The sequence below is a fragment of the Lineus longissimus genome, chromosome 1 (genome assembly GCF_910592395.1).
Source record: "Lineus longissimus chromosome 1, tnLinLong1.2, whole genome shotgun sequence".
NCBI lineage: Eukaryota > Metazoa > Nemertea > Pilidiophora > Heteronemertea > Lineidae > Lineus > Lineus longissimus.
This window is the reverse complement of record NC_088308.1, coordinates 521,925-539,412: the sequence shown is the minus strand read 5'-3', so window position 1 is coordinate 539,412 and position 17,488 is coordinate 521,925. Positions and strand designations below refer to the sequence as shown.

General features: G+C 41.6%; 2 protein-coding genes across 2 annotated transcripts; one reads left to right on the top strand and one right to left on the bottom strand.

Annotated features, from left to right (window-relative positions):
• Positions 1-9,240: 9,240 nt before the first annotated feature.
• On the top strand, positions 9,241-11,998 carry LOC135483205 (body wall hemoglobin-like). The gene is made up of 4 exons (XM_064763868.1): positions 9,241-9,395; positions 10,184-10,240; positions 10,555-10,756; positions 11,333-11,998. The coding sequence occupies exons 2-4, from the start codon at positions 10,188-10,190 to the stop codon at positions 11,423-11,425; spliced, it is 348 nt and encodes a 115-aa protein (XP_064619938.1). The 5' UTR covers positions 9,241-9,395; positions 10,184-10,187; the 3' UTR covers positions 11,426-11,998.
• A 1,744-nt stretch (positions 11,999-13,742) lies between these two features.
• LOC135496694 (FMRFamide-activated amiloride-sensitive sodium channel-like) lies at positions 13,743-15,686 on the bottom strand. The gene has a single exon (XM_064786164.1). It carries the CDS (start codon positions 15,684-15,686, stop codon positions 13,743-13,745), a length of 1,944 nt encoding a protein of 647 aa, XP_064642234.1.
• Between the last annotated feature and the right edge of the window lie 1,802 nt (positions 15,687-17,488).

Sequence of the window (17,488 nt, the reverse complement as noted above, 5' to 3'; positions counted from 1 at the left end):
TGCCATACATTAGGTGTCCAAGTGGATGAACTTGTCTCACGGCGTATTTCACCCGAATGGTTGTAACGCCACGATACTAATAATATTAGTAATTGCCAAAAAGATACAAAAAACGCCATCTCCAAGTGTTATTGGCTTTGATACATGTGATATTGATGATATGGCATTAACGAACTGAAGCACAGAACAAACGGATGCGAATATGCAGAAGTCGCATTATACGTCTCGCGTCTCGTTCGGGGGGAGGGGTGGGGGCGAAGGAGGTCGTTCGCCCCACTGTTTTAGGAGCACCTCTTTGAGTTAATATTCTGCATGAAGAAATACCCCGATTTTCTTTCCCATTTCATTTAGTGACGTGTAACGGTATCTCCTTAACTTGAAAATAGAACGCTTAAAGTGCTGTCAAATTATATGAGGCAGATATAACGCTCATCGGTTCAAATTTTGAATAGAAAGCAATTGTAATTGGATTTTGGCTCCTGTTTTTATTGTGAACGCGAGCGTCGTCAAAGCTTTTTTTCTCTATCTTACATGTACCATCGATGTGGGCTGTGCCATAGTTTGTAGTTCTAGCACAGATACGTCATATCATCTGATTACTTTCTGCAGTGCTAGTAACCCCAGATTACCAGGAAGTATGTTTTGTAGAGAACTACTTACTTTGGGTATTTGTCTATAATTCACAGAAAGTTGTATATTTTGCAACCCCGAGGGCAGAATACTTACTCATATTAACCGCTAGATAGAAGTTGTAAACATTCATAAGTGTATGCCTATAGGCTGTGATGACTGACTTTGATAGAGGCTATTCAGGAGAGAAAATAAATAGTAATCTATCAACAGATACAGCAGTCTATCAGATTGGATTTATCGACAAGGTCTTCCTTGCTGCCGTCTTCTTTTAAGTATTCATAGCCTAATCTTTAACAGGAGAAAAAATTGACTAAAATTCCAAGCCACTCTGGTAACCTATTCCATAATTTTTCTTTTTTGTAGCTTCACCACCACTTACCTAACATCCTAGTCTCAGAAGTTCTCATGTGGACTGATAGAACACTAGCAAGTGGCCGCCTCAGGCTTCACCACCACTTACCTAACATCCTAGTCTCAGAAGTTCTCATGTGGACTGATAGAACACTAGCAAGTGGCCGCCTCAGGCTTCACCACCACTTACCTAACATCCTAGTCTCAGAAGTTCTCATGTGGACTGATAGAACACTAGGAAGTGGCCGCCTCAGTAGAACCATTTACATAAATGTGGTAAACATAAGGTGACCAGTCAGGGCGCGCATTGAATCTCATGTAAATTGAAAATTACATTTCCATGTAACACAGTGCTCAACCTTTCGTTGATGCACGGACACTTCTAATAACTTCTCAGGCTACCGATTCTTCAGGGTTAATATTGGGCTCTGGCGGGGTAATGATAAACGGCACTCATATTCTTCATCCAGCTGACCGGAACGTGGTATGAACGAGACCATTACCTGCACCAGTGCCTGTGGCTAAATACCAGGGGCATCAATAAAACATCCTCAGGAGATGACTAGCATGACTCGGACACCATGACAAATTTGCGGCGAGGGCGAAATAGCGAAATCTTTTCCGGGGGCGGGGGATACTACACCCGCACTATTTATGATACTGTTAGGGGCTCTTAATGAAATACAAGTCCTCAATCTGGCATATAACAAAGCTGCACATCACACGAGGTCTGTATAAACCATTGGTGTTGACTCGACGGCATCATCTCCAGCATCGGTTGTGTGAGCTTCATGGTTTTTCGAAGGATTTCAGTGAAATAAGATTTTTCCCGTTTGAAAGATTCCATTTATGTACACACTTATGAGCCTTTTATGAAATCGGCAGTGCTTGAGCAAAAACTACACAAAGAAAACACGCGAGATAATCAATATCCACGAAAGAGATTAAACTGATGAGAGGTTGGCTCTAGTAGGAATGCTTTGCTGCCATCAGCGTTGTTTTCACAACGCTGGCCGCCTTTGGGGTGACTGCAAATTAATCAAGGACAATTACCCTGTTGTTGCCCACTTGTGACACGATACTTTCATAAACACTCGGCTTTTACTTTGCCCTTGCAGGTATCAGCATGGAATCATGTTAACCCTTTCAGTGCTGGCCATGTTTGTAGCTGACTGTGCGAGGCGAAACCTGAACTGTCACGCTTTTTCATTCAACTCAGCTTCTACCCAACAGATAGTCACTTGCTGCTCTGGCCTAAGGTCCTTGCTCGGTCTCCGTATTCGTAGAGAGACTTCGAAACACTGCTGCATTTATTTCACCAAGGAAACCTATTACATTCCAATGAGTCAGTTAATAAGTAGTCCATGAGAGGAAGCCGTGGCATAAGTTCATGGGCTTATACCCAGGAGATCCTAGGTTCAACTCGATCAGCACTGTTAAATCTCTTTGCCTCGGGGCAAAGCACTGAACCCTACCAGCTTCTTTTAACCAAGGAGTAAATGGAACTAAATGTGTACCTGGCTTGCAGAGATGGTCTATATGAAAATTAGTCCTTGAGCATGTTGAGCGACGATAGGTTATTCACTGATTTGTTCACGGATTTGAAGGCAGATGGCGCTGCGAGTGCTTGAGTCATTGCTTATCGTCAGGATTACCAATATTCCAGCGCATTGTGACCACAATAAATGATGATGTAACATAATGCAAGAGGGCAATGGCAAGAGGACAAGACGAACACACGGTGTGTGCGCTCCTGTGTAGATATGTGGGTGGAATATAGTTTACACGTCTGAATTTCCGAACATTGTGTGCGATATTTTGGTCATGCATAGTTTATCTGGTGAATCTTAGTGATATATTGAACATGAATGTTGTTGTGAATTTTATAGATATAATCTCATCCCAATATGCAGTTTTGGATTCGAAGTGGGCATGGGCAGCCGGACGGACAGGTGATTACGAGTTTACCACGAGGCAAAAAGGCTGTGTCAATAGTGAGTTCTTTCTTTGATAGTTTCTGGACCTTAACATTGTACGATGATGAGGTCGCCAGCTGTACTCGGTTCACAAAAAGCGAGATAGTTGGTGAATGTCCACAAGCGACATCCATCTACACTCACAATATGTTTACAAGTTCGTGGTTTCACACGAGACGGCGCCACAGCATACGGGAGGCAATGCCATGTCTCAATGAGAGAATGAAGTTTCTGAAGCCTCAAGGGTTCACCTTGTTATCGACGATACTAAGTGAGTCGCCTCAAGCCGTTTTGGGGGTTAACGTGGTTCATTAAATTAGATTTCATGCCAATCAGTGAGCGTTTGCTGGTCCTTGCCAATGCTGTTTACACCGTAAACAACGTAGGGATATATTTGTTATGTATCCAATTATCATTCTGCAATAGAAACCTTTTAACAGTATTGACTTGCATGTCCGCTATGTACACAACTCGACACATCTTTGACAACTATTTGATCATAGCCAGGAAATACCTTTCTAAATGAGTATTCCGCTTTGCAGCTTATCTGGCACAAAATAATGATTCAAAGATCATAAGCAACGCATCGAGAGTTCCGTTCATGTCGAGTGAACATGCAGCTGACAAAACAGATGATGCCGTGATAATTTCAGATAGATTGAAAGTCAACAATGAAGTGAGTTGCTTTGACACACGCCATCGTGATCCGTTAAAATCACTGCCAAGTCTGCCTCACGGAATCTTCTTGTGATCCCGATTATCGTGCCGCCATGCGGATGAACGCGGAGGCTTACAGCAGCCTCGCAACTTCTATATCCGGGGATTACTTCTTACCCATCCAAATGTCCGCATCGTCAGATTAGATACAAGTACACTATTTGACAATTTTCTATAATAGTACTATCAAGTATAGATTAAACTCTTGTGAGCCATGTAAATAAATGAGATACGGTGATTTCCAACCCCAAGACTCGCGGTGTTGACACAAACTGTAACATACTGTTACCAGCCAAAATACATTCGCCGGGATCTTTTGTCTTGAGTCTTTGTCTCTGATCTTTAAAGTGGTCAAATATGCTTTCTTTCGGTACCTTTCACCAGCAGTGTATGACCGGTCATACACTGCTGCTTTCACCCATAAAATTGCTCCTGCCACAAAGGCTTCTGGCTAGCTAGTCTCTGGCCCGTAACTGTATTTCATTTTGAGTCATCACTGTGAGAATGAGCCACATGAGTCTCCCACGCAGCTTGATGTTGGGGCAGTTTTACCGACCTACCGTGGCGGTGCGTAGACGTATTAGCAGAAAACTTGCACATGATCATCATTTTCCAGCAGTCTGTTGTTTTCTACCTGTCAGATTCTACAAACATGTCTTAACACGGTAAATGTAAAGGTACACCGATAGAAAGGAGCACTTGAGTCCTCCACGTGGCCTGATACTGTTGTGATCAGTTCTTTTCCATCTAATGTATAGTGGCGGCGTTATCATATTAGCGGAAACCGGCACTGATCATTCACGCTTCTGTTAATTTTTTGCTGCTCTGCCTTATTTCTTACTGACATGACCGACCCATTTTCACGAACTATCTAAACTAACTGTCGATAAAGGTGCTGCGGTTGGTTATTTACGGCCTTTGAGAGAAAGTCGTCTGTAACTAAACTATTCTTAGCCGAAGTTAACATGTGAAGGTATAACATACAGGCACCAAAGAATGCGCTTCAAATCTTTAAGGTATTGACGGTCGTCGTCTCTACAGAACAATTTGCAGTAAGTCGTCAGAATATGATAGGCCCGGACACTTTTTCCACGGGGTCATTTTCTACTGCTACACCGCTCTACAAAAGTGCAACTTATCATCGATCATCGTTGTTTTAACTCCCGAGGACTCAAAGAGGAGAGAGAGAGAGACGAATCAATTCGATCCATTAGTCTGATGTATGAAGCCACCCATTTGATTTGTTGATGTATCGATGTACATACAATTCAGGGGCTCATTCAGGAGACGAGAAAAAGAGGGGGCGTGCACTGCAATGAATGCCACTGGTGAGCCCCCATCGATCCGAGCCGGCAATATTTGAAATTCACAAAGTGTACTGCAGTCTTGATTTACTACAATACGAATTTTTAAACGATTTTTCATTATTTGCTATGGTAAACGGGTGGTGGCGCTGTTGGAATGAGACTCATGAAAAATAGGGCAATATTACTAAGTCAACTGAGTCAAATTTCTACGAAGCAGACACGGATAGGACGCAGACAGTTGTTGCTCCAGTTGTCCAGGCCTTTTCCCAGGCGTCCAGGCCTTTTCCCAGGCACCTAGCTAGTCGACATGGAAACGCCCTGAGCACTGAATACATGCAGCTGTGCACATCCTCCGAGGTACATTGTACAGCACAAGTGTTGAATTTGAATAGGATTAAATATACAGGCCTATCGCCGAGATGATAGTACAAAGAATTTTTCAAAGCGCAGCTCATAAAAAACGAGTATGCTTCTCAGAAAGTATAGTTGTTCACAACGTATTTTGATGGTAATTTAGTATTTCTCGCGCATTATCAGGTTGATGATAGTACGATTTCTAGCCCACTGGGTTGAATAATGTTGATAAGGCAACCCCTTCGAAAGGAAAGTGAAATAATTTGGGGTCTGAAACCAAGTGAAATTTACGTGGCCCAAGGCAATGAATGATAAAGCAGATGAAAAACCATTGACAAAAGGTAGAAGAACTGCAGTTTTGATATGTAACTCCCACTACTGTAAGGGTACCAAAATAAAAGGAACTGCGTATTTCGAGATCAGTCCGTGTATATGGGTCAAATCATTTATCAACCATTCGTGGACCACATATAGATTTGGCCCACATTTTCAAGGTAAAGACCCTATTACGTGTACTATGAACTGATGCGCATAAAATTACATCGAGCATAATCAATTCTGTGTTTTTGTGCAAAAGGCAGTTGCTTGTCAATCATTGATTATTGATATTGAATTAAATGTGTCCAGTTAATTCGACCTGGGATACTGATGAATCGGATAATTAATAAATGAACATGATATATTGAGGGAGAAAACACAGAAAACATCTGTTCATTACGGTTGACATTTGAAGGTTATGTTGTCTCGCGAGCTGACGGCAATGAAAAACAACATTAACATTGAGAGTTAAATAAGCTCATCATTTTGCAATAATTGTGACTAGGGTTATCAAATTATCATATCAAAAAAGTAAACAATCTACCGATTGGCCACGTGCTTAATGATCCAACTGTAGAGGTAGGTCAGTGCTCGTCTACCGACATTTTGGGCTAGAGTCTGTTTTCAGTCTATGGAAGACGATGGTATAACCAGAGTGATACGTTGTCTTCCAAATTACTCCCTGAGCTCTCACTGTTACGTTCCCAGGACCTCTCTCACCCTCTTTTGACTGAGTATGTTGACTGAGTCTTTCAAGTTTGACTTCAGGCCTGTCATGAACCAGTTCGGAACTCGACACGTAAACAGAGTCAGGCCTATTATTGTCTGGTTGGCAAGATTCAACAACTTTACCTCCTAGTCCACTCAAAAACATTTCAGGGGAACTCGATGAGCATTGTATAAACAAATCCTAGAGTTATTACCATGAACTATCTCGGGCATCTCAGGAGGAGCTCACTTGAACCTGTCTGCCCTGCGTGGTAGGAAAGGTAGGATATGTCCCGGTCGATGTCAAGTTGTTGAGTGTTTTCGTTTCTTAGGGTTTCCCCTCATTGCTTCTGAACAGTGAACAGCACATTGATACGTTTTTCTCCTATTGAAACTCCTGGTCTCCCTTTCTGCCTGCTGTCTCGAAATACCGAAATGGGATACACCCAAAAATGTTACAGGAACATGATTATATTGTGCGCCAAAATAATCTCCTTGAAGGTTCGAGTCTAATGAATCTGGACTTTAATTCGTTACCATACAATTGGGCATGTCGGCAATTACATTTCAGTCGTCAGCATCCCTACATAGTTTTACCTTGGAGTGAAAAGGTAAACAAGGCCCATAAAATTAATAAAGTTACTAGATAATTCAGAACTCTTTGTGTTTAAACTACCTTCTGCCTACAGCTTGTTCTTGCTGGTTACCGCTAATACGCTAGTAAAAACTTGTCGACAAATTTCTTATTCCACAGGGTAGGACACTCTTTCCCAGGGGGACATTTCAATTGTTTCATCGGTAGCCATTTTATTCTCCAAGGTTAAGAGAGCCACTGAAGTGTTATGTGTCTTGCACAAGGACACTGAATCAGTAAGTTGTTCTCCTGGGAGTCGGACCAACGAGGTGCGGGTTATGAGGACAACGCATCAGCGACTACTCTCATTAATTCCAAATGTATTCAGATGCACGTCCATCACAATTGACCTAAAACATCAGCCTTATGGCGGTATTGATTTCGGGCTCAAATTGTCCATCATTTTCAAAGTAGACTCGACTTAAGTGTATATGCTTCAGTACTGTTGTATTGATGCAGTCTGCACGGCACAGACAGACTTTTTCTTCATAACTTGATATTGATAGAACTGTGCCAACTGTCAATCATGTCTGACTGTTGCTTATTAACCTAATTGTTATCGTCTCAAGAGTTCGTCCTTGTAGGGACAAACGAAGGGCACCTCATCAGTTGTTCTTTTTAGCTATACTGACTTTGCTGAAAATCTAATTTATTCCTTGACAGACTGCCATGAATGCGTGTCGTTCCAATTTGTTCTTGGTAACAATAATGAAGTACAATTTTCTCAAAAGAATGTTTCATACCCAATGTTCTTGAGATTCTCGTTTATGACATCACAGATTGTTGTGGGGATTAAATCTATGTCCCATAGGGCTTCTCTATTCCATAGTGCCATGGGCTTCTTTGTTCCACCGGCTCTATATCCCCTGGCATCGATCAAAAGGGGTTCCACAGCAATATCATGATCCTAACGGGCAATATTTCTCTCCACGGACGTTTTGTACCCATTAGGGGTAAATAGTCTGAGCGAAAATAGTAACCCCTTAACCCTTTGCCTAAGCCAACCTGTGAACAACTATCTAGCTTCTAACACTAAAGTTATCCTTAACCCTTAATTTGACTGGTATTTAGTCTGTCTGAAACCAAGGCCAAACATAATCCCAATTTGGGATGAATCAGTTACATCAACAAAACAACAGACTTTGGCCCAATGGAGCTGAGATTTTCCCTCTTAAATGTTCAAAAAACATATGTTCAAAAAACATATGTTCAAATTGAACTACGTACTTATGAACTTTAAATCGTGTAAATACGTACTTGATTTTCACAGTGCCACCGGTGTGTAGACACACATTATGCTTTTATTGTCAAGAATACATGGTCAGTTTTGCACGAAACAGCTGTATCAAATATTATGAATGTCAAGTTTCAGCGAATATGTCTACGTATTAACTGCAATGCGGACTGTTCATTTCTATTTACCTGAGCCACTAGAAAAATCAAACGAATACGGAAGACGTAGGCCTAAAACTGGATGTTTTTTTCTTCCGAATAATGGTTAAAAATGTTTTGCTCAATAACAACACATCTCGTCGACGAGGCTGAGGCGAGGCATGTAGTTGACAGTTAGGTGCCATCCAGACGTTTGTATTTGTTCACAAAGTGACACATGTGGAACAAGTTTTTTTTTTCGCAGGGCTCGATTAGAATATCTGTTTGTTTTCCTTCAGACCCGCTGCCTTCATCTGGGGAGGCCGCTGCCTTTACCGGGAGGCAGTTTGAACATTCTCCTCACATGATCGGAAATTCTAACTATTGATGATGTCGTTCCGTCCCTGCTGAAATTGGCCGCCATTACCGCCTGAATGAGGCAGGATGGCACTCGGGCCATTTCTAGTTCTAAATATATGGTAAGAGTTGTGAAATCACATTTTTTAGTTTGAAGGGCATTGCGTATAACAACACAGAATTTGTTATTTACGAGGTCAACTCTCAGTCCAGTATGAAGCGTGCACATCTTGGGAATTATTGTTGCAAACTATACCAAAAACATGTATTTGGATACATCCTGACGATCATTATCACTGACACTCTCTAAATTGCCACAATTACGTTTGTTGTGTTTTTCGGCAAGTTTTTACCTGTACAAACCAGTGATGTACAGTGACGTCAACAGCGATGAAGCTGATGCGGGCAGAGAGGAAATGCTGAAATGGCGCTTGGAGAGTGAGCTTGGAAAATTCACCACACGTGGACGGATGACATTGAGACTGTGGCCAAGGTGATTCCTAGCCTGGATGCGAGACTCAATTTTCATTGGCTGAGGAAAATTTTCCTAGGCGTTTCCTATAAGTACCAGCCGCAGCTGGATAGACGTTTAATTCGCCAGCAAACACCGCAACAGAACCTGATTATTCTTTCGTAGTCACACACAGTGTTTGTGTACACGTAATAAATGTAAGTAGTTTCCTTCATTTTCAATTTCAAATCGTCTTAGTTTTTTGCATCCTTTTACATTTTTATCTTTTCATGCCATCATTTTGTTAGAGAAATGTAACCAGCTTCTCTTCTTCAGTCATTTTGAAGTAAACTGGCTGTTAGCTTATTGGTCCCTGCCCCTATTCGACCGCACTAGAAAAATATACATATTCCAAAAATTTAAAATTTTAGCATCATTTTCATTGCCGATAGCAGTTAATCTAGCTCATTGTGATATAAAATCATGAGCATGATTTAGTAAATCAATTTTCATTCTCGTGCGTGTTGGAAGAGGAACACCTGACTGAGGTCCTGTGACGGACTGCTTCTCCCTTTGAAATGTGTCATGTCTGACGTCTACCATCAATTAAAAGTAAAATTATAAAGTGCCCCAGCGTTTTATGAAAGAAGCTTGCACTTATTAGGCCTGAACGAGACTTACTGTCTGAACTGGTGACGCAGTAGATGAAGTAGTATTATCAAAAACCTAAATCTCAGTATCAATGGTGATATCCAAGATGGTGGCATTTGATCAATTCCAGTGTCTGAAATTTAAATTTCGTCACTGTGCGAGTTTGCTGTGGCTGGAAGTAGATGGCCTGCATACATTTCATATTAGTTGCCCCTTTGTCTAACAACCGTACAAGGATCGTTGGGAAAAAAATGAAAATACAAATTTAGAAGAAGCTTTGTGTGTAGGCTCTGCAGCTAGGGATTCAAGAAATGAAGATATCGTAATAATGTGGAGACACCCATTCGATTTTCAGAATCATGTCTTGGGATACTGTCAACAAAACTGCTCTCGTCGACAGCTTCTACCACAAGTAAGTTCGTATTTGATATCTTCTCCGTTCATTCCAAGACATATCGTACATGATATTATTACATTTTTTATCTTTAGTATTCGATCAAGCTCGTCATGACTTAATGCCCTAAAAAAGCTTTCCTGTAATACCTTACCAGCCACTGAATAGTCAGTTGGTGGCACTGTGAGTCTCGGTGTGCTGTTTAAGTACAAGAGCGAAGAGGCAAACGTTGACAGGCCTATTTTATAAACATTGATAAAGTACAGAATTCTGAATAGCATCATCAAAATTTTGGTGGGAGAACAAGTTCCTATCCGTACTGTTTGTTCCAGGTTGTTCACGACCCACCCGGAATACCAGGACAAGTTCTCATTCAAGGGAGTTGCTCTGGGAAGTCTTACAGGAAACGCCTCCTACAAAACACAGAGGGACAAGACCGTCGCCTACATCAACGATGCCGTCGCAGGCAAGGCTGACGCAGCTGGTCTGGCAGCCAGACATAAGCCTCGCCATGTTGGAGCAGCCGAATTCTCTGTAAGTTTCCGTGGGAGATGAGATACCAAGTTTACGTGCCATAAGTTCGCTTATAATGAAATTAACGAATACACCAGCCCTAAAGTGGTACGATGCACTATCTCCCCTTTCTAAAGATCACACCAAAAAAAAAGAAGAAGGCAGCATTTCCCCCCAATGTGTTTTCCATATCAGTTACTGCTTTGTACAGCAGTGGGACAATCCGATTGTAACTTTATTTTCCAGATTATAGTTGTCAGATATTTGTTCCATGTAGCTGCGATCACTACTTGATTCTATTTGGTTATCTACATTCGTTGTCGTGGATCGGCATTTACATACTCCGACACTTCATTACCCGAGGATGCAAGTTGTTGTTGTAGCCGACTACGAAGCCTCTTTATGAAAGCCTGGCCTCAATTTAAAAAAAAAAGAACTTCGAGAACTGCTGTAGGCTTTGAAATTGAAGAGGACTTTGAATTATCATGAGACAAGTAGTCCGATGATTCAAATGTTTTTTTATGTGTATGATTTTTTATGTAAAATTTATGTACAGTTTATAGTTTTGTCGAATTCATTGTAATTGTTTTACTTCAGAACGCCAAGAAGTGTTTGGCTGATGCGGCGGCAGAAAACCATTGCAGCACGGACTTCGGAGGAGCCATCGACGCCATCATCGGCCACTTGTAAACCGTAGTCCAAAGGACAGTTACGTGTAGTATCCTATGAGTAGATTTCTCAAACAGCTGCATCTTAATTAAATACCTATAAAGTAGAAGGACTATCGAGGAACGAGGCTTATTGAATCATATACTTCTATGCTGATAGTTTGTTGGCTCTGTCTCGTCCCGCAGTCGATGCCTGCCCGCAATCTTAGACAAACGTGCCGTTCAAAAACACAACTTGTGTAACCATGAATTGCGATCTGGACAAACTCTGTGTTCCTATTCGCCCTCGTTCAGTCAACAGGTTAAGGTTATGATGACAGGTGACTGAGAGAAGAGAGCCAACATTACAGTATGTCCTTTCGCTAGCTTAAAATCACTGTGTCAGCGATAACGTTTAAAGTCAAATCAAAACAAAATACCTGTAAGGCTGAGAGAAAACCTGACAGTATACCACGAGCAGTGCTGGAATAAGCTTGAATGGGATTATACCAGTAGGCTTGATGATGTACAACCCAGTCTTGATGAGTTGTGGTGATATTTTCCCATAACAATGTAAAAGTAGATGCTTAATTTCTAAAATATATAATTTTATGAACTTTTTGTTCTCTCTCTTCTTTTGTTTTGTGAACAATAATCCGCAAAAGTCTATTTTGTGACCTGTGAAAACAACACCTCCTACCCCAGGACCCGTTATTTCAATAAAACGCCTTGGTGAGCCAAACACGACGCCTGTTGTAAAACATGTGAAACATAGAACAAAAAGCATACTTCTGATGACAGTATTGCATTGAGAGCGAAGCCTCTAGTTTCCGATTGAACGGTGGATCCTTCCCCAACGTTATATAGCAGGGCACCTTCTCATTAAAATTAGTGATTGTGATCCATTATGGGTCATTAATATATACTATCTGACTTCAGTAATCGGGTCACCTCCCTATTAATGACAACACATATCCATCCCAAGGATGTCCTTGTCCTTCCATTTTTCATCATGGTCTTATGAAGACAAAGTCACAACTAGACGTCCATGATATGATCATGGGTCCTCAATCAATATCATATTTAGTTTACATAATAGCCGAGATACGTCATGGTTGTTCCTCCTTGCTAGAGCCTTGCCCTCCCCCCTGCAGTTTGTCAGTGTGAGCCGTTCAACTCGGGCGCTAGCCAAGCAGTGACTATAAAGCTAGGCCTCGCGTAAGTAGGTGTCTGGACGCAGGATCCCTCGTCAGAGTGATGAAATATCAAAAGACACTCCATAGTATGCCGTTGATATTTTATTGTGAAATGAACATGTGCAGTGAAAAATATGTATTCATGCAAAAATGGTTAGAATAGAAACTTCGATGATGCATTTGGTGTTGCCATCTTTCGAGTTGCGGCGGCTATATCCAGCCAGACTTGATGTTATACACGTTTTCTAATGAAGACTTACGAAGTACAGTAATCTGCTTGCAATAAGAACATCGGCCATTAGTGAGAGCTGCAGTTGATTGTAACTCACTAAAGTTATGTAATTATTTAAATTTTGTTGATGAAAAACTCGGAGGTTGGCATTATCCATGCTTGGATTCATGCTTGGTCTGATCGGGGTCATGCGTTCCATCAGCACTGCTTTTGATTGGCAACGTGTTTAGGGTTTCAAGAGGCCCTCATTAACCAACCAATGGTAGTTTTAAACCCTGAACATGCACATGCAACCGCTGCCTTTACCACTATATACATGTAGATCATAAACTGGAGTATCATGCGGTTCTGAACATGTCGTGTCCCTGAGTTCCAAGTCCCTCAATTGTTCCACCACAAAACACAGCTCTCTCACCAACATATCTGCGTTTTTGTGCTCAGCTCATTGTTTGCACTCAGGTGGCTAGAAATACTGGGCCCGAGTGCATAGCGTTTAAGCACCAATCTCTGCTAAGATACCCAAATGATATAAGCCAGACACTGTAAAACAACTCACACAAAAGTCTTTTTTAATTCAGCCAAATGGATGGAGGTTGGTTTTAATGTGAAGCTTCTACCATCGTGTTCCCAACGAGCCCCAGAACCGAATGCCCAAATAAAATACGGACTGAATTTGGTACACAAAAAAGAACCGGAGCAGGTTTTGCCAAGACACGGTATTCAACTCGGAACTCGATCAGAAACACGTGGAGGGGCTCGGAGTTCAGGATTTCGATGCTCCGGTGTAAATCTATCTCTGCCCTCCATCCACTTGCATTGAAAATTTGGGGAGCAACCTACTAACTAGAAGAGCAACTGTCATGCCTATACGTGATAGTTTCTCTCGCGCTTGGCTCCCCATACATTTCGCCTATGATTGGCCTGTGGCCTCATCATAAACGTTCCGTATTTTCTCTTCCCAAACGTTCAGCTTCATAACTATTCTCCACTTCCGGGTTCTTCCGCCTAAGCCTTTTTTTACGGTTCTTTAACATGAGGGAAATAGCATCATAAACAACTTCCACGAATTCTATGATCGTTATAAATGTAATTCCCAACCAGAAACTCATGATTCCACCAATCCGGCTCATCAGGGTAGGTGCATCGATGGATGGCTTGTCCACAATATAATTGACCTCAAAAGTGGGCCTCCTCACTGTCAAAGACGCAAAGTTCCGCTGGAAAACGTGCGTCTTTAACAACCAGTCGGTCACCGAAGTTTCAATTGTCTCTCTTAGTTGCTCTGCTGTATCGTTTGATTCTGCTTCCTTCATTTTATGGATAGCTTTGTCCAAATGTGGGAAGCTGACATTGCGGTCTTGTTGTGCTGTTTCGTACAGGGGGAGATGAAAAGACTCGTGAGGCCATTTGGCCATATCCATTGTGGTAATGTACGCGTAATGTTTGCAGCGAGATGGGCACTTGTACAGCCCTGGTCCTGGTGGATTCATGTTGTAGTCATACATACATGCTAGCCGAGATGAAATAGTCGTTTTACTGAAGCGAATGTCCATACAGTACGGCAGCCTCCCGTTTGGAAGCGAGAGGTTACGAGAAGTGACGGGATCTGTGATCTTACCTGGATCAATGCAGTGACAGTCTTTGTTAATTTTCCGCTGAATTGCTTGATCTTCACACGTTTTCCTGCGGTATTTAAACTGATTGCCGTGCATATCTTCTATCGGCGCAGCGTCATTATAACATGTACCGTACGGTGCCGCTAAATGCTTCCGCATATTGGTCCTCAAAATAAAATTTGCTGACATTCCAGGTGGAACGTCATGGCCGTCGTGACGAACATCCGGGTAACTATACGGATCATGTATCACCACTCTCACGCCGTGTTTTTGAGAATCTGTGTCGCGTGTGTAATGTTTCGGATACTCCAAAGAAACGTCATCGTCCAGAAACAAGTTTACGACCACTTCTAAAACGGTGCCCTTCCCTTTTCCTAATGAAATCGTATAACAATTAAAGTACTGCGGGAAGTGGAAAACCTGGATCGTACAGTTAACTGTTTCCAAGCGCTTCTCCTTTACAGTCTGTACAGTGTAGATGCACTGATCTATAATCGTTTTCTGGTGGCCTAACTTCTGCTGCAGTTGCCTCGGAATGTTTTGGTACAGGCCAGTAGTTGTCATCAGAATGTTCCGCATAGTTTCATCATCAACTAAGTGCTCTCTTTTATTAGCAAGGTTGATTTTTGGTGTCCGCTTTCTACGGTTCCGCACTGTCCATCCAGCCGTGTCACCTGAGTCATATGTTGGTGTTTCGTCATTCCCACCCTCGGAATCGGCATCACCCCACCAATCTAAGTTCAGTAAAGCCTCATCGTCATCATAGTAGTGATCATTATCACGACTCCAGTGTACACTGCCAGCCTTATACTGGAACTCCGTCTCAATATAGTCTTCATACGACTGGTTAGTAATCCGTTTCGAGACGTTAAAGAAATACTCATTAATCAGTGCATCGGCTCTTTTCACTTTGTCGCTCATCAATGATTTCTTACTCCTGAACGGCTGTAAGCTGCATACAGTGATATCGGGAAATGTTGCACTCCGAGAGAGTTTTATATTATGTTCCTGTTTGATATTATAGCCTAAGAAACCGTCAACTATTTGATAAACTTGGAAGAAAGAAACTACTAGGAAAGCGATCACAGTAGTTGCCCAGAAGATGGAGAGAAATCTGTTCCTCGCCTTGAAGATTCTTGGAATGCCTCTCACTGTACTCATTAACCCGAACTTGATGAAGATTTCGGTGGGAGAGGTCGGCGCTTGGTGCACATCTACCTTAGCCCACGGTGCCTTTTTCTGTTTCGTTCGCATTGCCATCTTTTCGTTGAAGGTAACGTAATAAAACGTCTGACTGGACTGATCTATGAAAAGCGTTTCTGAAGTTGTACGAGTTACTGACTTACGTTCTCAAACGACAAAGCTGACCTAATCACCCTCGCTCAGCTAAATTCAGTAGCTCAGCGAAGACTGTAAACTCATGCATGTCATGGAAGCTTTTGCACTAACGACAGTTATTCTCTTGTCTATATCCGAAAACATCACGATATCCACTGAGAAACCCTGAACCACTGAATCTTATAAGTTGAAATCGTAGCTTAAACCGCATCAGTTTGATTCCTTTGGTATAACAAGTTGAAACGGAAAAAACGAATTCATTCGACTAAACCATTGAACTGCGAACTATAGCGTTGATACTCCTATTCGTGTAGTGAACATATCATCAGGTATGTAATCTGTTTATCATCAATCCAGTATCATCCCAATCCAAACATGTCACAATTTGAAATCCACTACTGGCACAATGCGAATGACAGTTATCCGATATCGGAAACTGTTGCTATCGTGGCTGTTTTACTACGTCATTGCCTTGGTTAAGCGTGTATCCATTTTCAAATGCAGCTGTTAGGAACTTTCTTAAGTTTCGTGCCAGTTTCAGGGTTGTATTACGATTTCAACTTCCGTGAATGATGTGTTAACCTCCCAAATCACAATTGAAGTCAGAAACTGCGTGACTTTGTTTTGTTCTCCCACTTTCGTCCCGATTTGCTTTCAAATTAATCTTGATTGACATGTCCACGATACCCAACTGAATAGTTCCATTCCAAAGTTGTGCTCCAATGGACTTTGAATATTGAGAATCCAATCATTCCCTTCAATGAAATTACTCAGTTCACAGCTAAAACATTAATACAGTGTAATTTGAATGTGTAATGTGTACTATCAATCACTCTATCGGCGAACTTTGATATAAAAAAGCGCAGCTAGAGTTGTAACATTGTATTATCAACATTTTCAGCGGAGATATAATGGCATGTTCTATCAATAAATGATGATTTGGATACACAACGGAAAAGTAATGTGTTGATGTCATGTTTTTCTGAGCTGTTTTTTTGCATATTATTCCACTTGGGTAATCCGACCTACCGTTCTGAATAATAATTCAATTGTTGGAGCGGAGTAATATCATGAAGTACGCATTGCAAATAGCGAGTTATGTATTCCAATCAAACAGCCAATAAATGCTATGAAGAATTAGTGGTTTCAGAGGCAATCTGTCATAATCTCAATCCTACTGTATATTTCAATAAACCCGAGAAAAAGCTGCGGTATACTTCTCTTAGCTCATGGTACCTGTGCTAGGATCGACACAGAACAGAATTTCCAAATTTTATCTGGTTTTGCATGAAAACATCATATTTTGGTACGGTAATCAATCATGCGCAACCGGATACAAAATCTGAACATTTTGTTCCAACTTCTGTCAGAGGAGTATTCCTGTCCAACCCATACCACGTTTTCCTCATTTGGATTTCGTTCAGGGTTTTGAAAAAAAAAGATTTTGTCTCAAGTTCTGCTATGAGTTACCACGGTGGCTTCTAAACACAGCATCCTGTTGAGGTCTGATGGCCTCCCTTCCAGAAGGACTAATGTATTTCAACCGGTTTACAATCCAGCGACGGCATTGCCACAATAGATGATTGAAGGTATGATTGAAAACGGCTGATGAGATTATAGATGATATGCAACACCCGCCTACTTCAATCCAGGAGACTTGTGCTATGACCTTCAATCAACCTAATCCTCAAGTGTTCCCTCCAGCCTCTAGTAACTTGGTATCC

Coding starts and splice junctions, on each gene's coding strand:
- LOC135496694 (XM_064786164.1), bottom strand. CDS start 15,686: ATGGCAATGCGAACGAAACAGAAAAAGGCACCGTGGGCTAAGGTAGAT.
- LOC135483205 (XM_064763868.1), top strand. CDS start 10,188: ATGTCTTGGGATACTGTCAACAAAACTGCTCTCGTCGACAGCTTCTAC. Junction 10,241..10,554: donor GTCGACAGCTTCTACCACAA/GTAAGTTCGTAT, acceptor TGTTTGTTCCAG/GTTGTTCACGACCCACCCGG. Junction 10,757..11,332: donor TTGGAGCAGCCGAATTCTCT/GTAAGTTTCCGT, acceptor GTTTTACTTCAG/AACGCCAAGAAGTGTTTGGC.